Consider the following 24,322-nt stretch of genomic DNA (forward strand, 5'->3'; position numbering starts at 1 on the left):
GCCCAGACTCCCCCCCAATATACTGCCCAGACTCCCCCCACAATATACTGCCCAGACTCCCCCCCCAATATACTGCCCAGACTCCCCCCCCAATATACTGCCCAGACTCCCCCCCAATATACTGCCCAGACTCCCCCCCCAATATACAGCCCAGACTCCCCCCCCAATATACTGCCCAGACTCCCCCCCCAATATACTGCCCAGACTCCCCCCCAATATACTGCCCAGACTCCCCCCCAATATACTGCCCAGACTCCCCCCCAATATACTGCCCAGACTCCCCCCCCAATATACTGCCCAGACTCCCCCCCCAATATACTGCCCAGACTCCCCCCCAATATACTGCCCAGACTCCCCCCCCCAATATACAGCCCAGACTCCCCCCCCAATATACAGCCCAGACTCCCCCCCAATATACTGCCCAGACTCCCCCCAATATACTGTCCAGACTCCCCCCAATATACTGTCCAGACTCCCCCCAATATACTGTCCAGACTCCCCCAATATACTGTCCAGACTCCCCCCAATATACTGTCCAGACTCCCCCCAATATACTGTCCAGACTCCCCCCAATATACTGTCCAGACTCCCCCAATATACTGTCCAGACTCCCCCCAATATACTGTCCAGACTCCCCCCAATATACTGTCCAGACTCCCCCAATATACTGTCCAGACTCCCCCCAATATACTGTCCAGACTCCCCCAATATACTGTCCAGACTCCCCCAATATACTGCCCAGACTCCCCCCAATATACTGTCCAGACTCCCCCAATATACTGTCCAGACTCCCCCAATATACTGTCCAGACTCCCCCAATATACTGTCCAGACTCCCCCAATATACTGTCCAGACTCCCCCCAATATACTGTCCAGACTCCCCCAATATACTGTCCAGACTCCCCCCAATATACTGTCCAGACTCCCCCAATATACTGTCCAGACTCCCCCCAATATACTGTCCAGACTCCCCCAATATACTGTCCAGACTCCCCCAATATACTGCCCAGACTCCCCCCAATATACTGTCCAGACTCCCCCAATATACTGTCCAGACTCCCCCCAATATACTGCCCAGACTCCCCCCAATATACTGTCCAGACTCCCCCAATATACTGCCCAGACTCCCCCAATATACTGTCCAGACTCCCCCAATATACTGTCCAGACTCCCCCAATATACTGTCCAGACTCCCTCCCTCCCTAATATACAGCCCAGACCCCCTCCCTCCCTAATATACAGCCCAGACCCCCTCCCCCCTCCCTCCCTAATATACAGCCCAGACCCCCTCCCCCCTCCCTCCCTAATATACAGCCCAGACCCCCTCCCCCCTCCCTCCCTAATATACAGCCCAGACCCCCTCTTACCCATAGACATAGAGTAGCTGAGGCTCCAGGCGCATGCGCAGTGTCTAGCGGCTTCGCGCATGCGCACTAGGTGGCCGCTTCTCCCACAGCTGCCAGTAACGTTTCCTATCTGTGGTTCTGCGCTCGCGCAGCGTAGCACACCCCGTCCTCCAGCTGATTACGTCACTTCCGGTGCGGCCGTGAGCGAGCCGCAGGAGGGTCACTGCCCCCTCCCACCCAGAGATATATCAGCCAATCACCGGGGACCCGGGAGAGACCATACAGCTCCCACAGGTAGGAGGAAGGAGGGTGTGTTAGAATTAACAATACAGTATAATATATACATACATATGGGAGTGTTACAGAAAGTGTGTATCTCTGTCTGTCAGTGTGTGTATCTCTGTCTGTCAGTGTGTGTATCTCTGTCTGTCTGTCAGTGTGTGTGTATCTCTGTCTGTCAGTGTGTGTATCTCTGTCTGTCAGTGTGTGTATCTCTGTCTGTCAGTGTGTGTATCTCTGTCTGTCAGTGTGTGTGTATCTCTGTCTGTCAGTGTGTGTGTATCTCTGTCTTGTCAGTGTGTGTATCTCTGTCTGTCAGTGTGTGTATCTCTGTCTGTCAGTGTGTGTATCTCTGTCTGTCAGTGTGTGTGTATCTCTGTCTGTCAGTGTGTGTGTATCTCTGTCTGTCAGTGTGTGTATCTCTGTCTGTCAGTGTGTATCTCTGTCTTGTCAGTGTGTGTATCTCTATCTGTCAGTGTGTATCTCTGTCTTGTCAGTGTGTGTATCTCTATCTGTCAGTGTGTGTATCTCTATCTGTCAGTGTGTGTATCTCTATCTGTCAGTGTGTGTATCTCTGTCTGTCAGTGTGTGTATCTCTGTCTGTCAGTGTGTGTGTATCTCTGTCTGTCAGTGTGTATCTCTGTCAGTGTGTATCTCTGTCAGTGTGTATCTCTGTGTGTGTGTATCTCTGTCAGTGTGTGTATGTCTGTCTGTGTGTGTATCTCTGTCTGTGTGTGTATCTATGTCAGTGTGTTTGTGTGTATGTCTGTATGTGTGTATCTCTGTCAGTGTGTGTGTGTATCTCTGTGTGTGCGTGTGTGTGTGTCTCTGTCTGTGTGTATCTCTGTCTGTCAGTGTGTTTGCATCTCTGTCAGTGTGTTAATCTCTGTGTGTGACTCTGTGTGTGTGTATCTCTGTGTGTGTGTATCTCTGTCAGTGTGTGTGTGTGTATCTTTGTCAGTGTGTGTGTATGTCTGTCTGTGTGTGTATCTCTGTGTGTGTGTATCTCTGTCAGTGTGTGTGTGTGTGTATCTGTGTGTGTATCTTTGTCAATGTGTGTGTATCTTTGTCTGTGTGTGTGTATCTCTGTCAGTGTGCGTGTGTGTTTTTCTGTGTGTGTGTATCTCTGTCAGTGTGCGTGTGTGTTTTTCTGTGTGTGTGTATCTCTGTCTGTCAGTGTGTTTGTATCTCTGTCTGTGTGTGTATCTCTGTGTGTGTGTATCTCTGTGTGTGTGTATCTCTGTCAGTGTGTGTATCTGTCAGTGTGTGTGTGTATCTTTGTCAGTGTGTGTGTGTGTATCTTTGTCAGTGTGTGTGTGTGTATCTTTGTCAGAGTGTGTGTGTGTATCTTTGTCAGTGTGTGTGTGTATCCTTGTGTGTGTGTGTATCCTTGTGTGTGTGTGTATCCTTGTGTGTGTGTATCCTTGTGTGTGTGTATCTCTCTGTGTGTGTGTATCTCTCTGTGTGTGTGTATCTGTGTGTGTGTGTATGTCTGTCAGCGTGTGTATCTCTGTCAGTGTGTGTGTGTGTATCTGTGTGTGTGTGTGTGTATGTCTGTCAGCGTGTGTATGTCTGTCAGCGTGTGTATCTCTGTCAGTGTGTGTGTATCTAAGTCAGTGTGTGTGTGTGTATCTCTGTCTGTGTGTGTGTCTCAGTGTGTGTATCTCTGTCTGTCTGTCAGTGTGTGTGTATCTCTGTCTGCCTGTCTGTGTGTGTGTCTGTCTGTGTGTGTGTGTCTGTCAGTGTGTGTATCTCTGTCTGTCAGTGTGTGTATCTCTGTCTGTCTGTCAGTGTGTGTGTATCTCTGTGTGTGTGTCTGTCAGTGTGTGTATCTCTGTCTGTCAGTGTGTGTGTATCTCTGTCTGTGTGTGTATCTCTGTGTGTGTGTATCTCTGTGTGTGTGTATCTCTGTCAGTGTGTGTATCTGTCAGTGTGTGTGTGTATCTTTGTCAGTGTGTGTGTGTGTGTGTATCTTTGTCAGTGTGTGTGTGTGTATCTCTGTCAGTGTGTGTGTGTGTATCCTTGTGTGTGTGTATCTCTCTGTGTGTGTGTATCTGTGTGTGTGTATCTCTGTCAGTGTGTGTGTGTGTGTATCTGTGTGTGTGTGTATGTCTGTCAGCGTGTGTATCTCTGTCAGTGTGTGTGTGTGTGTGTGTATGTCTGTCAGCGTGTGTATGTCTGTCAGCGTGTGTATGTCTGTCAGTGTGTGTGTATCTAAGTCAGTGTGTGTGTGTATCTCTGTCTGTGTGTGTGTCTCAGTGTGTGTATCTCTGTCTGTCTGTCAGTGTGTGTGTATCTCTGTCTGCCTGTCTGTGTGTGTGTCTGTCTGTGTGTGTGTGTCTGTCAGTGTGTGTATCTCTGTCTGTCAGTGTGTGTATCTCTGTCTGTCTGTCAGTGTGTGTGTATCTCTGTGTGTGTGTCTGTCAGTGTGTGTATCTCTGTCTGTCAGTGTGTGTGTATCTCTGTCTGTGTGTGTATCTCTGTGTGTGTGTATCTCTGTGTGTGTGTATCTCTGTCAGTGTGTGTATCTGTCAGTGTGTGTGTGTATCTTTGTCAGTGTGTGTGTGTGTGTGTGTATCTTTGTCAGTGTGTGTGTGTGTATCTCTGTCAGTGTGTGTGTGTATCCTTGTGTGTGTGTATCTCTCTGTGTGTGTGTATCTGTGTGTGTGTATCTCTGTCAGTGTGTGTGTGTGTGTATCTGTGTGTGTGTGTATGTCTGTCAGCGTGTGTATCTCTGTCAGTGTGTGTGTGTGTGTGTGTATGTCTGTCAGCGTGTGTATGTCTGTCAGCGTGTGTATCTCTGTCAGTGTGTGTGTATCTAAGTCAGTGTGTGTGTGTATCTCTGTCTGTGTGTGTGTCTCAGTGTGTGTATCTCTGTCTGTCTGTCAGTGTGTGTGTATCTCTGTCTGCCTGTCTGTGTGTGTGTCTGTGTGTGTGTGTGTGTGTCTGTCAGTGTGTGTATCTCTGTCTGTCAGTGTGTGTATCTCTGTCTGTCTGTCAGTGTGTGTGTATCTCTGTCTGTGTGTGTGTCTGTCAGTGTGTGTATCTCTGTCTGTCAGTGTGTGTATCTCTGTCTGTGTGTGTCTGTGTGTCTGTGTGTGTATCTCTGTCTGTTTTCAGTGTGTGTATCTCTGTCTGTCAGTGTGTGTATCTCTGTGTGTGTGTCTGTCTGTGTGTGTGTCTGTCTGTGTGTGTATCTCTGTCAGTGTGTGTATCTCTGTCTGTCTCTGTGTGTGCCTGTCTGTGTCTGTCTGTGTGTGTGCCTGTCTGTGTCTGTCTGTGTGTCTGTCAGTGTGTGTATCTCTGCCTGTCTGTCAGTGTGTATCTCTGTCTGTCAGTGTGTGTATCTCTGTGTGTGTGTCTGTCAGTGTGTGTATCTCTGTCTGTCAGTGTGTGTGTATCTCTGTCTGTGTGTGTGTCTGTCAGTGTGTGTATCTCTGTCTGTCAGTGTGTGTATCTCTGTCTGTGTGTGTCTGTCAGTGCGTGTATCTCTGTCTGTCAGTGTCTGTCAGTGCGTGTGTCTCTGTCTGTCAGTGTGTGTATCTCTATCTGTCTGTCAGTGTGTGTATCTCTATCTGTCTTTCAGTGTGTGTGTATCTCTGTGTGTCAGTGTGTATCTCTGTCTGTCAGTGTGTATCTCTGTGTGTGTGTATCTCTGTGTGTGTGTATCTCTGTGTGTGTGTGTATGTCTGTCAGTGTGTGTATCTCTGTGTCAGTGTGTGTATCTCTGTCTGTCAGTGTGTGTGTATCTCTGTCTGTCAGTGTGTATCTCTGTGTGTGTGTATCTCTGTCAGTGTGTGTGTATGTCCAGTGTGTGTATCTCTGTCTGTCAGTGTGTGTATCTCTGTCAGTGTGTGTGTATCTCTGTCAGTGTGTGTGTATCTCTGTCTGTGTGTGTGTGTATCTCTGTCTGTGTGTGTGTGTATCTCTGTCTGTGTGTGTGTGTATCTCTGTCTGTGTGTGTGTGTATCTCTGTCTGTGTGTGTGTGTATCTCTGTCTGTGTGTGTGTATCTCTGTCTGTGTGTGTGTATCTCTGTCTGTGTGTGTGTATCTCTGTCAGTGTGTGTATCTCTGTCTGTCAGTGTGTGTATCTCTGTCTGTCAGTGTGTGTATCTCTGTCTGTCAGTGTGTGTATCTCTGTCTGTCAGTGTGTGTATCTCTGTCTGTCAGTGTGTGTATCTCTGTCTGTCAGTGTGTGTATCTCTGTCTGTCAGTGTGTGTATCTCTGTCTGTGTGTGTATCTCTGTCTGTCAGTGTGTGTATCTCTGTCTGTGTGTGTATCTCTGTCTGTGTGTGTGTATCTCTGTCTGTGTGTGTGTATCTCTGTCAGTGTGTGTGTATCTCTGTGTATCTCTGTGTGTGTATCTCTGTCAGTGTGTGTGTGTGTGTATCTCTGTCTGTGTGTATCTCTGTCTGTCAGTGTGTTTGTATCTCTGTGTGTGTATCTCTGTCAGTGTGTGTGTGTATCTCTGTGTGTGCGTCTGTGTATCACTGTGTGTTCGTGTGTGTATCTCTGTGTGTGTGTGTGTATATCTCTGTGTGTGCGTGTGTGTATCACTGTGTGTTCGTGTGTGTTTCTCTGTGTGTTCGTGTGTGTATCTCTGTGTGTGCGTGTGTGTATCACTGTGTGTTCGTGTGTGTATCTCTGTGTGTGCGTGTGTGTATCTCTGTCTGTCAGTGTGTTTGTATCTCTGTCTGTGTGTGTGTGTGTATGTCTGTCAGTGTGTGTATCTCTGTGTGTGTATCTCTGTGTGTGTATCTCTGTGTGTGTATCTGTGTGTGTGTGTATCTCTGTCAGTGTGTGTGTGTATCTCTGTCAGTGTGTGTGTGTATCTGTGTGTGTGTATCTCTGTCAGTGTGTGTGTGTATCTCTGTCAGTGTGTGTATCTCTGTCTGTGTGTGTGTATCTCTGTCTGTGTGTGTGTATCTCTGTCTGTGTGTGTGTATCTCTGTCTGTGTGTGTGTATCTCTGTCTGTGTGTGTGTATCTCTGTCTGTGTGTGTGTATCTCTGTCTGTGTGTGTGTATCTCTGTCAGTGTGTGTGTATCTCTGTGTATCTCTGTGTGTGTATCTCTGTCAGTGTGTGTGTGTGTGTATCTCTGTCTGTGTGTATCTCTGTCTGTCAGTGTGTTTGTATCTCTGTGTGTGTATCTCTGTCAGTGTGTGTGTGTATCTCTGTGTGTGCGTCTGTGTATCACTGTGTGTTCGTGTGTGTATCTCTGTGTGTGTGTGTGTATATCTCTGTGTGTGCGTGTGTGTATCACTGTGTGTTCGTGTGTGTTTCTCTGTGTGTTCGTGTGTGTATCTCTGTGTGTGCGTGTGTGTATCACTGTGTGTTCGTGTGTGTATCTCTGTGTGTGCGTGTGTGTATCTCTGTCTGTCAGTGTGTTTGTATCTCTGTCTGTGTGTGTGTGTGTATGTCTGTCAGTGTGTGTATCTCTGTGTGTGTATCTCTGTGTGTGTATCTCTGTGTGTGTATCTGTGTGTGTGTGTATCTCTGTCAGTGTGTGTGTGTATCTCTGTCAGTGTGTGTGTGTATCTGTGTGTGTGTATCTCTGTCAGTGTGTGTGTGTATCTCTGTCAGTGTGTGTGTATCTCTGTCAGTGTGTGTGTATGTCTGTCAGTGTGTGTGTGTATCTCTGTCAGTGTGTGTGTATCTCTGTCTGTCTGTATCTCTGTGTGTATCTCTGTCTGTGTGTGTATATCACTGTGTGTGTGTGTATCTGTGTGTGTGTGTGTGTGTATGCCTCTGTCAAAGTGTGTGTCTGTCTGTCAGTGTGTGTGTCTTTTTAGGTACCTTCCTCCTTCCGATCACATTATTGGTGTTTTTACTCACCTTTTTTCCCCACGCCGTGCTGGTTTCGTCGTGGCTTGTCCCGCCTCCATAGCGGAGATCTTAATGATCTCAGCTAAGCCAATGCTTTCCCATAGGAAAGCACTGGGAGGATATAGCGCATGTTCTCAATGGGTAACATTCAGCGCCTCAATGCAGAGCACTGACACAGGACTCTGTAATGGCCGTCTGAGTGACTGTCACTAGAGGTTTTAATAGGCAGCAATGTAAACGCTGCCTTTTCTCTGAAAAGGCAGCGTTTACATTGAAAAGGCTACAGGGACAGGCAATAGGCACCAGAACAACTACATTAATCTGTAGTGGTTCTGGTGACTGTAGTGTCCCTTTAAAAACAACAAAAAATCTAGATTCTAGATTCCAAACAAATTTGTCAAGCCCTGGTGTAATGTGTGTAGTTCACTCTGTGTGTACCGTGTGTATAGTGCAAGCACGGAGGCTGTTGATGTATTGTGTGTGTGTGTGTATAGTGTAAGTGATACCGGAGAAACTGACGGAAGCCAAGCACAGAGAGATGGACACAGGTTTCTTCAGGAAGGAAGAGATTCTTTATTGGATCACCGATCGGGACTCAGAGGGACTAGCGTCACCAAAATACCACAAGTTCTGAGCCCCGGACAATAGTGCAGGCTCCTTATATAGGCATATAACTCCTCCCATATTAAGCTCCACCCGCACATTCTCTTAACCAATCAACACAAATAAGAATTAACTTCCTGTTTGACCGCATGGCTTGTCCAGCACAATGGAGGAGGGGAATACTATATCCTGTATTCTTGCACATGCTCCGTACACTACTGATCGTATCTTGCCTTGTGCAACCAACTGATCGATACGTCAGCATATGCACGTACACATGCCACGTGGTAATCTCGGCCTACTAAATTTATTTTTACCGAGATTCCACCACATTCCCCCCTTTGATGCCTCTTGATATTTTACAATTACTTGAGGCATCACATAACCTTAGTTTTGCTTACACCGCAAGTTACCTTGAACCAGACCAGACTTATCTTATGATGTGAATCTTTTAACACTCATCTTCCTGCATTGGTTCTCCTTGATCTAGAGCCTTATACTTATATATCGCCATTATCTGTGCAGCAGCCTTCCTCTCTGCTATACTTCCTATCAGGCTTTGCACAGACCTAACTACTAAGGGTATAAGACACGGTAGGAGTAGACACAACAGTAAAATCAGTAGGACTCCACCTACCACTGCCTTAAGCCCTCCAAACCACTCATACCAGCTACCAAACCAACTACTTGGATTATACCCTTTCCATACCTGAGTAGGCACATGCGCTAGTTTAACCATATGGCTAGTAAGCTCAGCTATTGCTTGCCCTTCGTCATCTATTTGAAGACAGCAATTGCTTAGGTTAAACTTCCCACATACACCTCCCTCTACTGCCAAAAGGTAATCCAAGGCTAATCTATTCTGGTATACTGCTGTCCTCATCCTGGTATTATGTTTCACTAGGAGATTGAGCGCTTGTGATGTTTCATTAGTGATAATCTCAACCACCGCCTGTAATCTTATAATGCGGTTGAGCATATAAATAGGGGTTCTATAACCAAAGGTACCATCTTCTGCCCACGTGGCTGGCCCATAATAATCTATGATACGCTGGGGAGGCCATTCATTATCTTCCCAGGTGCCTATCTCTAAGGGTCCCCTTTTCTTCCTATGATTCACATCATACACTTTAACACCTAAAGTCTCACCTGTTTCAATCGGTAACAAGAAGAAGGATGGTTTGAGCATACCCAACACACATGCCCCTTCCCAGTCCTGTGGCAACTCCGAATAGGCTTTCTTACCACAGATCCAGTACAAATTTGCTGGGGCTCTCCAGGTAGATGTGATGGATAAATCAAACCACACATCCTTTAAACTGGCATATCTAGCAAACGGGTTAGATGGTTCTGAGACATTTGAAGCCGACCACCAAGTTGTATTTTTAGTATCATTATCATAAGCTTTTTGCCCTAGACAAGTTAATTCTCCTACAGAAGTATTATACATTATTCCTTTCCTTGCTATGCAAACATAACCTATGATGGAGGTCTTTAATCTCCACTCAGATTTACCTCTAACACTCAAATGATAATCGGCTTGTGTAGATATTAGTTGGTCAACTGCCTCAGAACCGGACATTACCTCCTTTGCTTCCCAAGGCCATTGGTCTCCCATGTTAGTACCTCCACACACATAGCAGTTGGTAACATTAAGACTACCGGCAATACTTTCGGCTAAATCTATGAACAGGTTTTTAGCGTTATGGGGGATCTTATTATCTATACTCATCTCTTCATAAAAGGAATGGTATACTTGATGAGTCTGGGAAGATACCGTATCAGTCTCTATTCCTATAAACAATAATGTCCCAGGATCTAAACCCGTCCCGTATATCTGAAACCCAAATAAATTTCCATACTTATCTAGGAACTTGTCGGGGTTATTAATAAGTATATGGACTGGGTTGCATTCCATAGACTTACAATAAGGGCTAGTCGGCAACTTAGTCACTATCATGTCTTTATCTACTGTCTGTCCCCAAGTCGCCCACCCCACACAAGACCAATATGGGCAAAAGTTATAGTCTTTATTTGGGCATCTAGGACTTACATATTTATTTTTACTACTGGGACAAATATATTTATCATTAGACCCATACGTCCTCTCCCATCTAAGATCCCCACATACATTCCACGGTTTTCTACCACTTGATATCGCCTTACATGCATCAAATAGCAGAACACCCGAAGAATATACGGATTCTAACACCGTCTTATTAATTAGGGTCCCCTGAGGATCTCCATTCCTGAGAGTCAACCAAATTGTACGAGGTTGATACTCTGGACTGAAGCACTTAGGTTCTCCTACTCCTAAATGGCACACACTATAGTCTATATTTAGGTATCTACATCTTGATACCTCTCCTTTACATTCGTATTGTGAATGCCAAATTAGGGTTTGGGAAATATGGTTACCTGTTCTCGTAGTCTTAATGCATACCTCACAGCTAGGAGTGTCGGTACCTCTACCTTCCTGAATATAAAAACACATGTAAATAAACACAATCAAAAGCACATCTTTCGCCGTCATCCTCAGTCTTCGTCCGTGCGATGGAACCTCAGCTTCCAGGATGTGAGGGCTGCAGGGAATGGAGTTCTGCTCGTCTTCACAGGTGTCCCTTCGAGACTTTCCTGGCTTATACACTATGTGTTGGTAAGCGGACAGGCTTTATTATGGCCTTCTCACTCACACCTGTAACAATAAAATTTGTAATCCACAATAATTCCTCGTTACTCCGACTGAGTAGTGCGTTTCAACCGGATCTTGCAGGGATTCTCTGGATCTGCTGTAACTTGCCAAGAATCGACTGCTGCTGGTTTAACCCTGGAGTGATGTATCCACGGAGTCACTTCGGCTACTTTTATCGCTGTAGGGGTAGACAAAAGAACAACATAAGGACCTCTCCACTTGGGCCCTAACGGTACATTATTCCACTCTTTAATCCACACTTGGTCTCCTGGATGATAACTATGAACAGGGGGATAAATATTCACAGGTAATCTATCTTGTACCCATTTCTGTACCTCCTCCATAGTCTTACCCAACTCTACAACCTGCTGCCGGGTAATTCCTTCTCCCAACTGACTCAAATCCCCCCTTAAGTTACCAAGTACGGGAGGTGGTCGCCCATACATAATTTCAAAAGGAGAGAGGCCCATCCTTCTGGTAGGGGTACTGCGGATTCGCAATAGAGCTATAGGTAAGAGAACGTTCCACTTAAGTTGGGTTTCCTGACACATTTTAGCCAACTGGTTCTTAATAGTTCTATTCATTCTCTCTACCTTACCAGAACTCTGGGGTCTATATGCGGTATGAAGCCTCCACTTTATACCAAGCATATGAGTCAGTTGTTGTAGGCACTGATGAACAAAAGCTGGACCATTGTCCGATCCTATAGAACAGGGTAGTCCATATCGGGGTATTATTTCTCGTAGCAGGAATCTCACAACTTCTCCTGCTTTCTCTGTACGAGTAGGACATGCTTCTACCCAGCCTGAATAGGTGCACACAATTACCAACAGGTAACGATGTCCACCCGATTTAGGCATCACTGTAAAGTCTATTTGTAGATCGGACATGGGGAGTCCCCCCATAAACTGGACTCCTGGTGGCTTTACTGGTCCTTGTCTTGCATTATTCTTAGCACACGTTACACATCTGCGTACAATGGCCTGAGTCAAGTTGGACAATCTTGGTATGTAGAAATGTTTCCTGAGAGATTCTTCTGTACTGTCTCTCCCAGAATGTGTCCCGTTATGATAGTTCTGGACAATTTCTACTGCTAGTGATGCTGGTATAACTATTCTTCCATCTTCTAGCTGATACCACTTGTTCTCCAAATACTTTCCCGGTTCAGTCTTTAACCACTCCTCTTCTTGAGTTGTATAAACTGGAGTCCATTGAGACAGTGGGGTTGGTATTAGAGCAGCTATATGCCCCACATACTCCTGTCTTCCTGATTCAGCAGCACGCTTAGCTGCACTATCTGCCATCCGATTTCCTTTGGTTACATCACCATCCCCTCTCAGATGCGCTCGACAATGTATAATACCGACTTCTTTCGGCTCCCACACTGCTTCCAATAGTTGTAGGATTTCGGCTGCGTATTTGATTTCTTTGCCTTCTGAATTCAGTAGTCATCTTTCTTTATACAAAGCTCCGTGGGCATGAGTGGTTAAAAACGCATACTTAGAGTCCGTATAGATATTTACTCTTAAACCTTCAGCCAATTGTAACGCTCGTGTTAGTGCTATTAATTCTGCCTTTTGTGCTGATGTTCCTTTTGCCAGTGGCCGAGCTTCTATCACCTTGTCTATTGTTGTTACTGCATATCCTGCATAGCGGATCCCTTCTTTCACATAACTACTGCCGTCGGTGTAATATTGAACATCGGGGTTCTGGATGGAAAAATCACGAAGATCTGGTCTACTTGAAAATACTTCATCCATTACTTCCAGACAATCATGTTGACTTTCAGTAGGTTGCGGCAAAAGGGTAGCTGGATTTAAGGTGTTTACAGTCTCTAAATGCACTCTTGGGTTTTCACACAACATTGCTTGATACTTGGTCATACGGCTGTTACTAAACCAATGATTTCCTTTGTAATCCAACAACGTCTGTACTGCATGTGGGACTCGTACATAAAGTTCTTGACCCAGAGTGAGTTTATTGGCTTCAGCTACTAGCAGGGCGGCTGCAGCTACGGCTCTTAGACAAGGTGGAAGTCCGCTGGCCACTGCATCCAGTTGCTTAGACATGTAGGCAACAGGTCTTTGCCATGATCCCAAGTACTGTGTCAATACTCCCACAGCCATTCTTCTTTGCTCATGTACATACAGGTAGAATGGTCGTGTGTGATCAGGTAGACCTAATGCTGGGGCACTCATCAAAGCCTTCTTCACATCTTCAAATGCCGTTTGCTGTTCTTGGGTCCATAAGAAGGGGTCGTGCTCTGTACCTTTGATGGCTGCGTACAGAGGTTTTGCCAGTATCGCATAGCTGGGAATCCATATCCTACAGAAGCCTGCTGCCCCCAAGAATTCTCGCACTTGTCTTCTATTCTTGGGTATTGGTATTTGGCAGACAGCTTCTTTTCTCTCTGGCCCCATAATCCTTTGACCTTCAGAGATATGGAATCCCAGATACTTGACAGTTGGCAAACACAACTGAGCCTTCTTTCTAGACACCTTGTATCCTGCCTTCCAGAGAATATGTAGTAGATCGTGCGTTGCTTGCTGACATTTTTCTTTTGTAACTGCTGCTATCAACAAGTCATCTACATATTGTAACAATACACATTCTCCTGGGATAGACTCGAAATCCAGTAGATCTTGACTTAGAGCTGAACCAAATAGGGTAGGTGAATTTTTAAACCCTTGGGGCAGTCTTGTCCAAGTCATTTGGCGTTTTGAGCCCGTTACAGCGTTCTCCCATTGGAAAGCAAAAATACATTGACTTTCTGTGGCAATTCGGAGGCAAAAGAAGGCATCTTTGAGGTCTAAGACTGTGAAGTAAGTAGCCCCGCCCGGAATTAAAGCAAGCAGGTTATATGGATTGGGCACGACTGGATGTATACTAACAACCGCATCATTGACTGCTCTCAAGTCCTGCACAGGTCGATACTCATCTGTACCGGGCTTTTGAACAGGCAGCAATGGGGTGTTCCAGGGGGAAGTACAGAATTTTAGGATACCATACCGTATGAACTTATCCAGATAGGATTGAATGTTCTTCTTAGCCTTCTGCGGGATGTGGTATTGTCTTAGGCTTACTGGATAAACCCCAAGTTTTAGTTCAATTTTTATAGGTGGAATATTGCGGGCCAGTCCTGGTGGGTTGTTCTCTGCCCAAACTCCTGGTATGTTGAACAATGTCTCATCACTCCTAGGGTTTTGGCTAGTCAACACTGTATAAAGTCGCCACTCTTCTTCCTTTGGTACGGATAAAGTCATAATACCTGAAGGTCCATTAAACTTTAAGGATGTTGTTCCATTTGGTAGGAACGTAATCTGCGCTTGTAATTTTGATAGCATATCACGTCCCAGCAATTGGACTGGACATTCAGGCATATAAAGGAATTGATGTTTTACTACGTGGCCTCCCAATGTACAGAGTCGACTTTTAAGAACCGGTTTTTCAGCACTTCTTCCAGTTGCTCCTATCACAGTAATAGTCCTTCCAGATGGAGGAGCAACTAGATTAGTCACCACTGAATGTTCAGCACCAGTGTCGATCATGAACGCACTCCTTTTTCCCCCTATTGATACATCGACCATAGGCTCCGCTCGACCAAGGGGGATGGAGCCCGGTCGGTATCAATAGTCCTCCATGACCGTGTCAGCCAATCCTACAAAGTCCCTACCTTCTCTATCGCGGGACCTTTGCGCTGCTGGAATATACCTGTCTTCCCTAACACTTCCTCTGTTCCCATTACTCCCTCTATAACCATTACTCCCTCCGGGGCCTCCTCTACCTCTCGCTCTGCCTCTAAAGTTTCCGTAGCCTGCCCTGGGTTGGTCTCTCTCGTACTGCTCTCTTTGCGGACATTCGTTCCTCCAATGCCCTTCTTCCTTGCAATACGCGCATTGATCCCTACTCAAAGGCTCCCTACTCCATCTATTATTGCCTCTATCTGGGCCCCGTTTATCTACGCCTGCGATCGCTACCGCTAGCATATCAGCCTTTTTACGCATCTTGCGCTCTTCCTCTTTCTTACTTTCTGTATCCCTGTTCATATAGACCTTATTTGCTACCTCCATTAGTTGGGTGATGGACATACCTGCAAACCCTTCTAACTTTTGTAGCTTGCGCTTAATATCTCCGTATGCTTGGCTGACAAAGGCGGAGTTAACCATTCGGGAATTGTCTGCGTCTTCCGGATTAAAGGGGGTATACAAGCGGTATGCCTCCAATAATCGGTCATAAAAGACACTGGGCGCTTCATCGCTTTTCTGGATCACCTCAACTGTCTTCGACATGTTAATGGCTTTCTTTCCTCCTGCTTTCATGCCAGCAATTATAGCGTCTCTATAGGCTCTGAGTTGAACCATATCAGCACCATTTACGTTCCAATCGGGATCAGTGTTGGGATAATGTGTTGCGGCCCATGCTGCTGGATTAGCTTGGTTCAAAGCACGGGCTCTATCCTCTAGTGCTTTTATGGCTGCTTGATTTATTCTTGTCCTTTCCTCATTGTTAAATAAAGTCATTAGTAACTGCTGGCAATCAGCCCATGTCGGATTATGCGTCTGTACTATTGAGGTGAACAGATCAGTCATAGCTTGTGGTTTCTCAGTATACGAGGAATTATGGGTCTTCCAGTTTAAAAGATCGGTTGTGGTAAATGGGACATATACGAAGACTGGGTCAGCGTGTGCCATTTGACCTGCGGCATCGATATAAGCTGACCCGGGATTCAGACGAAGAGGCATCTGATAGTGCTTTAATTGTTGGGCACCAGTCAACTGTCGGGTTTGGATGGGGCTACGTAGAGAGGCGTCAGTCATGGGTTCCGGTCGGGGAGAGATAGGGTATGGGGATGTGGGAGGTTGGTTTTGGGAAAAGGTCGTAAATAAAACACTTCGAGCCGAGCTAGATGAAGCTTGACCGGAAGTCTGAAGTGGCGCCAAATCAGGATATTCGTTTCTAATAGGGGTGGGTTCTGGTTCCGGAAGGGGAGATTTAGTACGAGGGGGGGTGGATCCTGTACTGGAGGAGGAAGCGGAAGTGGATGGGGGTAATGAGGGGAGGGCTGCAGGACTTCCTGCGTTTGCGTCACTTCTTCTTAACGGAAAGTAAGGGGGCGGCAAAGGGATCTCGGACTCAGGGGGCGTGTCCAAAATGGGCCTAACACCAGTCCTAGTGGACGAACAAGTCCTAGCTACCATGAGGCGACACTGCTCCTCGTGGCATGTCTGGAGCCATTTTGGCGAGTCATTTACGGCCTGTCTCCAACAGTCAATATAAGGAAACTGGCCGTAAAGCTCAGGCCTACCTGATACAGCCACGTGTAAGCGCTGTACCAGAGTTAGATCCAAACTGCCACGTGGCGGCCATGCCGCAACCAAAGTAGGCCACTCCCTAGTGCACAAAGTAACTAAACGCACAGGAGACATCTTAACCCCAAAATCACAAGTTTTGAATCCCTTTTTAAAATTCTTCACCATACAACCTAAGGGATCCGGAATCGTTGACTGCGACGCACCCATACTTAACAATGGAACGTCGTCGACAACGAATACTATACACGCGTACTATTCAACAGTCACACCCGTTTCCTCTGGCAACAGCACCACGTGGTACGGTTACCAAGTGAAACGTACACAATAACAATAAACACTCAGGGAATTCCCGTACACACACAGCTGTTACACCAGTCACTAGATAATCAATATTATGCCCTTTGGCGTAACTATACAGTCACCCACGCTATAATTCTCTATATACGAATTACCCGTCTATAACACACCCCAGTAACATCGTCTTTTACAAATAGCGGTTACAGTACGGTTAGCATAGGTCAAAGCACAAGTTAAGGTCACAATACAATTATTAGTGGTTATGGTGTTAAACATGCAATGGACAACAATGATTAGTACTTATATACAGTGTCAGTAAATATACAGGGTTATGGTACCGTGCACTATAATACAGCAACACACTATTAACACTCTCGCTAGACGGCTGAGCTCGCGCTATCTAACAAGATATACACTTTACTAAAACAATCGTTAACACATTTACAATTCCCAACTAAACTATTGGCCAGTACCTTGAATGGACTACCTAAAACTATATACACCCGTTTTGGTTAGCCACACTGCCCAATCACCACATATATAGCGAGCTAGAGAACCGAATTTACACAGACGCCTCTTAGTCGCACTATCAAAAGTCTAGTGGGTTCCAAATTTACACGCCTTCCCACTTAGCCCAGATAGGATGAGAACTAGCGAACCGAATTTACACAGGCGCCGCTTAGTCTCCCGGTCTCTCCGACCTAGCGAACAAAATGTACACCCTAGAACGCTAGTCTAGACAAGACACCGGTGTCCGGCTAGGGCTATTTACACCAGGACCCCGCCTGACTAACCAAATCAAACGGTCTGACTAAAGAGCGTTCGATCGAGCGGTGCGCCTTCGCTCCTTCCCTCCGACAGAGGGGGCAGATACACAGATTCAAAAACCCCTTTGGGCCTACCGCACAATCGGTATACCCCTAGTGGGTCCTGCCGTCTAAAACAGCAGTTGTCTTACCTCCTCGTTCCTGAACCTGAGTTCACACTCATCGACGGGGACACCCCAGCACTTCTCACGTAGAGGCCGATGATCTCCTGGACAACGGCCCAGTGGCGCCGAGACGAAGGGAGGTCCACGCAGAAGTTCAGGGGTGCAGCCGTAGAGAACGTGGGCAAAGATAGACCGTCTCATGCCTCTGCCTCTCAGCTACCGTTGAACGATGAGCTTCCCGGCCAATGCACCAAATGATACCGGAGAAACTGACGGAAGCCAAGCACAGAGAGATGGACACAGGTTTCTTCAGGAAGGAAGAGATTCTTTATTGGATCACCGATCGGGACTCAGAGGGACTAGCGTCACCAAAATACCACAAGTTCTGAGCCCCGGACAATAGTGCAGGCTCCTTATATAGGCATATAACTCCTCCCATATTAAGCTCCACCCGCACATTCTCTTAACCAATCAACACAAATAAGAATTAACTTCCTGTTTGACCGCATGGCTTGTCCAGCACAATGGAGGAGGGGAATACTATATCCTGTATTCTTGCACATGCTCCGTACACTACTGATCGTATCTTGCCTTGTGCAACCAACTGATCGATACGTCAGCATATGCACGTACACATGCCACGTGGTAATCTCGGCCTACTAAATTTATTTTTACCGAGATTCCACCACATAAGCACAGGGTCTGTTAGTGTGTGATGTGCACAATGTAAACATGGGTGCTGTTAAAGGGCAATGTGTTTAGTGCTAACACAAAAAAAACATTTCTCTCAAGAGCATAATGTGAATTGTGAATTTTAGTTTGCAATAAATACAGTGCAAATACAGGGGATTTTTGGAGTGCAGGTTAGGGGGAGGTAGTTTGTATAGTACAAGCATAGAGGATACTAGTGTGTAATTTAGTGCAAGCACATGGCCTGTTTTATTTAGTGGCATTTATTAACTATGCATTACATGCTGGTATTGGATGTGCTTTTCATGTTTTGTGGACATTGTGTTTTGATAATATATTATGGTATAGTCTTCACTGTAAACAAATACATTCTTTTGTGATTTTTTAATATTTTATTTTTTTTGTTTTATATGTGTTTATTTGTTTTCTTATTTCATCAGGTAACAATGACTACATTAACACGCCAAGACTTGAACTTTGGACAAGGTAATGGCAGTAATTTTGCATTATGAAATACATACATTTAATAATTTTTGTTGAGTTCTCTGTTGGGAATGAAAGACGTGTTCAGACCTGGGCACATTTCTCTGGTGCCAATAAGGGTATTAGTCAGAACTCCCTCTTTTACCATCTTCAGTTAAAATAAGTAAAAATAAAAATGGAGCACTATATTTTCAGTCGATTACACACCCAAACAAAATATACATTTTCTGTCTTGTTTTATTTAGAATTCACAGCAGTCAGTGATTAAAAAACATAAATACAAAAGAAGCACACGATGCGGCATACCAGAATTTTACAATCACCTCACAGTATAACATACTAAAAATTAAATAGACACATTTCTTGAGAACTCTGGGGAGACCTCAGGGAGATGTGGCACTGACCTCTCTACGCTGCCCCGTGTTGAAATATACATTTTCAAATTAGGGGGTGGGGGTTTAGTGGTGTTCTATTCCTGCACCAGATCCTCAGTGAAAGCTTCTCCGAATCATACACCTGTATAAGCTGTGTTGTTATGCTGTATCTCCATTATAGTATTAAGCAGCAGACGATTCTTCTATAAAGTAGTTTATGGATATATTTCAGCTTGTGTTAATCGTTCTAGTACTAAGCCTATTATCTACAATACTGGGGACAAGTGTTTGGTAAATTATAATGGCCACATAATGCATTAAATTGCTACAGTGATGCTGAGCTTACATGTACTTTCTATTTCCATTAGTTGTTGCTGACATTTTATGTGAATTTCTCGAAGTTGCTGTTCATCTCATACTCTATGTTCGTGAAGTTTACCCCATTGGGATTTTCCAGAAAAGAAAGAAATACAATGTGCCAGTACAGGTAAAGTATACGTTAATTTTGTATTTGTACTGTGTAAAACCAAGTGCAAGGTGGGTGGCATTTTATAAAACACAGCATTTCAATAATAAATTACTAACAGTATAGATTACATTTAACACATGGTGGGTGTTTGACAGCCTGCTGGGCATTAGAATACGCCATATACAGGATTGTATATGTATAGAGCACAGTTGTACATGCAGTCTGCAGTAGAGGTCCACATCCATACTAGCGGTAATTACAGTCCCTGGTGATTTTGCTATCACACTGTATAGATTATCTGAAGCAGGCTTGTGCATTTAAAGATGGTGCCCTAGTTAATTCTTAGTAATCGAGGCTGAATCCCTTTGGAGTGGGAATTGACAACAGGCAACACGGTAAAATAGCTTTAATCAGATGTTTCTTGAATCCTTTGTAGATGTCGTGTCATCCAGAACTGAACCGCTATATCCAAGACACGCTGCACTGTGTGAAACCGCTTATAGAGAAGGTAAGAAATGACACGTGATAATGTAGTGCGAGTGGAACATTTAATCGGCATCTCGAAGATGTAGAAGTTATCTACAAGAACATTATGCAGGGAATCCTCTTGATGCCGTGTATGTTGATTAACTGGCAATGGATGTGGCAACACTCCAGGTGCATTAAGGGTGCAAACTTATCTTTCCCAGCATCAAGCTGACAAAGGAAAGCTGTGGCAGTATATGTTATCCCTTTAACTATATACAGAGCTGCAGCTACTAAACCTGGTAGGAACTTTCATCTGCTGTGTATGATGCTAAATTCACACACTGTAAGTTTAACCTTTATTGATAGGATTTGAGGAATTGTGAATATACTAGACTTGCCTACTGGTACTGCACGCCCAACAAAAACTAACACCTGTACCCCACTCTGGATCTGGGTGCTGAGCGAGAGAATTGAGAACCTCATCCACGTCTGGTGGAGATGTTCTAAACTCAAGCCATCCAGAATGCTATTCATACAGTTATTTCACAGCCAGAGGACACCCCACTCCCATTCAATGAAGAAGCCTATCTGCTCCACCTTCCCGTGCAATGGTATCAGAAGTCTGTTCTACCTCATCTGACCAACACTGCCCGCAGCCTCATTTCCACCTTCTGGAAAAGACTGGGCGGCACCGACCATACGGGACTGGATCCTTACAGTGGAAGAAATGTGCTCGTGTGAAGAACACATTCCATGGCCTCGGACAACCACCTACGCCACATCGGGATGTGGTTACATTAGATTCAATTGCTAGAATTGTAGTTCTCCCAAATCCCCAGTGAAGCAGTGATTATAGCTCCCAATTCCCCAAACATCAGTCTAGACTTGATAAAGGGTAGAAACGAATGGTCTGAGCGCCCAAGTTCTCCAAATAGTGCTCAGATCCATGCAGTGTAGGGGAAACGTTCTGACCGACCGCACACCTGGTCCTATGCCCAAAACAGTTCCATGGCGTTTGGTGCTTTTGCGGGTCAACTTTAGGGAACTCCTGTGGCCGCAATACAGGGTTCTCCACCTGGCTCTTAGGTAGCGTTTGTTCCCCTTAGTCTCAGGCACCTTCCCTCCAAAAAGCTCTCTCCTGGCGGATTTCAAAGTCGCTCAAAACCCTGGACCAAGTTGTCCGGGAGCCGCACGGTCACCTCATACCGAAAACAGTTTGATAACATTTGCGGCTAAGTCCTGCTTAGGTGACCGGGAACCCACCAAGTCGAACCCACCTGACGAATTTAGTTCCATAACTATCGCGGCTAAGTACTGCTGAGGACAATTTGTGGGTTTCTTCATGCGAACGGCTGCCAGGGAGATAGTTTTCGCTTCCCTTCGAATGAAGGGAAAGTGCCGAACCAGGGTCACCCAGGGAAAGCTGCTAATGGAGGCTGGGTAAATTAAACTCCCGAACAGGGTCTTTGTATGTGGCCATTGTCCTTGGGCAGGAGGCTAGCAGGCTCCTCCATGAGTTAGTGACAAACGTCCAGGGTAAGCAGTGTTTGTCACAGCCCAAATCCACCTAGCCTTGTGGTGTGATCTTTACCCCTGATGGTGTGGTCTCACATGGTCCCTTGACCAAAGTCACGTACTAACCCCCATCACTCTCCCTTCTCCTGACCTCTACTTCTACACTACTTTAACTAGCTTACCATCTTCTAACTCTGCCCATCCCCCCCCCCTTTTTTTCCTTTTATCTGCCCTCTATATTTAGTTATTTAAAGGGAAACTCCACGGATTGTTTTCCTGGCACTGCAGGTCCCCTCTCCCCCCCACCTCCCAATCCCCGGTTGCTGAAGGGGTGAAAACCCCTTCAGGTCACTTACCTGAGACCCCGCCGATGCCCATCGGCATTGGTTGCTTCTCGCTGCCGCTCCTCCCAGTCATTACGTCGGCCGTTGGGCGAGACTGATCCCGCCCACCGACCGGGGAGACCTAATGCGCATGCGCGGCAATGCTTTCCTATGAGGAATTGAGCGACGCTGGAGGTCCCCACACAGCGTGAGGACGTCCAGCGACTCTCTCTAGCACAGGTTTTCTGTGCTATAGAGCACGAAGTGCCCTCTAGTGGCTGTCTAGTAGACAGCCACTAGTGGTGGAGTTAACCCTGCAAGGTAATTATTGCAGTTTATAAAAAAGGTTAAGGGTAGTGGGAGTTGGCACCCAGACCACTCCAATGGGCAGAAGTGGTCTGGATGCCTGGAGTGTCCCTTTAATACTGACATTTATAACGTGCCAACATATTCCGCAGGGCTGTACAGTTGGTAAAAAGACAACATGATAAGAATAAACAGACACAACAGGTAGAGGACCCTGCCCATGAGCTTACAATAGTCTATTGGACTATCGGTCCTGCTAATGACTGTACCATTCTATCAACTTAGAGACAAGGGAACTTTTGATTCCCCGCCCCTCCCCCCCTTTTTTGTTTAACTGCGTGGTTGACTGCCTCCAGCCAAATGTGCTCCTGATAATCCAAGTTATCTGGATTCCTTTTCTTGTATAGAACTTCTGATATACTTATGCACATATAGGCCAATCACATGCTTCTACCTTATTGTACATTGTTGCCACTAAAAGTGGAAACCAGTACATGTAATCTTTCCTGTTATTTGTTGGGTTTTATGCTTTTTTTTGCAATGAAACGTGAAAAGTAAAAAATAAAAGCTGGACTATGATCCAGTACATTGTCTTGGAATCTAATTATCCGTACACTTTTCTTATGCACTCACCTACCCACACCATTTCCTTTTTGTGTCCCCAGAATGACGTGGAAAAGGTAGTTGTGGTAATTTTGGACAAAGAGCACCACCCTGTGGAGAGATTTGTATTTGAAATTGCACAACCGCCCCTGCTTTCTATCAGGTAATACCCACAGTGCTCTCTCATGGTTGCGTATTTCTTTAATTTATTTTTTGTATTCTGTTGTAATTTATTTTTTTCTCCCTCATAGTTCTGACTCCCTGCTGTCTCACGTTGAGCAGCTACTCCGTGCATTCATTTTGAAGATCAGTGTGTGCGATGCTGTTCTAGATAATAACCCTCCAGGTATGGAGTTGAATTTTTTTTAGACCTGAAATTACTATTGAGCAAGTCATCCTTAAAATATAACTTTATTGGCTGGAAATGTTTTGGGTTCCCTGGTAAGTAGTGTCTCCGTATATATGTGAACACATGTTGCTTCTACTATTAGTGAGACCTGATCTCCCACCAGATCTGTTCGAGGACACCATATTGAGAATCTAGTCGGGCACTTTTCTCTGCTTTTTTTTTTTTTTTTTTTACCAGGATAGGGCTGATAAAGACAGGAACACTTTTTAAAATGTTGAATTCTAAATAATGTTTAAAAACCATGTTAGCTTTATAAAAAGAAAAATGGGTCATAACATTAAATATATACATTCCAATCAGATTAAAGGGCCACTATAGCAAAATAAAATATGTTGTAACCGTTATTTTATGTTCAGGAACACAATAGTGTTAAAAAAACCCTTAAAAGGTAATAAAACTTGCGCTGCACAGGCCCTTCCCCCAGTCTAGTAATGACAAATAAACTGTGCTTTATAGGCGCTCAAATTTGTAATGTAGTGAAGAACCTGGTTCCACTACGCAGCTCAACACACGTGAAGGTACCTCCAACCTTAACACAGTAACATGCAGAACAGTGGGGTGATGAAAGTAGGAAGGTCACAACAGACAAGACCCAGTGGAGCACTAATAGAATTAATAAACTCACCCTTTTATTAAGGGATATGTAATATGAGAGAATCTAGAGGAAATAAAATATAATGGAAACAATGGTGTAGTATATATGGACTTGTTATTCATAGAGTGAAGAATTATGTTGTAACACACTCACATGGTGCAGAGCCTGAAAGAGAGAGGCTCAAATCATAAGCGCAGGGGTATTTTAAAGCAAACACCAAGCTTCTTCAATGGCTTTATGGCAATCCTCAAAGAAAGGGAGAGAAAAGGGGACAATGGACCAAAGTCCTAGTGTATTATCCTCAACTCAGAATGGTGCCAGAACAAATACAAATGCTTGCTCACCTTTAAGAGAGCCAATCCAAACTGGGCTCTCAGTGTGATAGATAGTGTGCCTTTAAGAGGGCACTACTCTTCTTTATAGCAGGAAAGTAGATGCAGGTCGTAGGCTCAAATATAAAAAACGTATTTATTGTAAAACACTTACATAAAATATAAATAAAAAAGTTCCCATAAAATAATGGTGTAGAATTGAGTCCTCTTCCTTCCCCCAGTCTGCCTCCTTGCTGACATCAGAATTTATGATTTTTATACTGGAAAGCATTGGATTGGCTGAAATTGGCAAGGGGGCAAGACAGGGGTGGGGCCAAATGCTGGCTTGGCCAATCAGCAGCTCCTTATAGAGATGCATTGAATCAATGCATCTGTGAGGAAAGTTCAGCGTCTGCAGCCAGAGGGTGGAGACACTGAATATCAGTCACATTGTGCATCACTCCCCCAGGAAGCACCTCTAGCAGCCA

At 45.1% G+C, this 24,322-nt stretch overlaps 1 protein-coding gene across 1 annotated transcript in view; it reads left to right on the forward strand.

Annotated features, from left to right (window-relative positions):
- The first annotated feature begins 1,556 nt into the window (after positions 1-1,556).
- Positions 1,557-24,322, forward strand: part of MAD2L2 (mitotic arrest deficient 2 like 2) — a 38,520-nt gene continuing 15,754 nt past the window's right edge. The window contains exons 1-6 of the mRNA XM_063436028.1: positions 1,557-1,640; positions 18,419-18,464; positions 19,204-19,322; positions 19,741-19,812; positions 22,582-22,682; positions 22,771-22,865. Of these exons, the coding sequence (XP_063292098.1) occupies positions 18,425-18,464; positions 19,204-19,322; positions 19,741-19,812; positions 22,582-22,682; positions 22,771-22,865 (427 nt within the window). The 5' untranslated portion in view covers positions 1,557-1,640; positions 18,419-18,424. The remainder of the gene's footprint in view (positions 1,641-18,418; positions 18,465-19,203; positions 19,323-19,740; positions 19,813-22,581; positions 22,683-22,770; positions 22,866-24,322) is intronic.

The sequence above is a fragment of the Pelobates fuscus genome, chromosome 11 (assembly GCF_036172605.1).
Source record: "Pelobates fuscus isolate aPelFus1 chromosome 11, aPelFus1.pri, whole genome shotgun sequence".
NCBI classification, from domain to species: domain Eukaryota; kingdom Metazoa; phylum Chordata; class Amphibia; order Anura; family Pelobatidae; genus Pelobates; species Pelobates fuscus.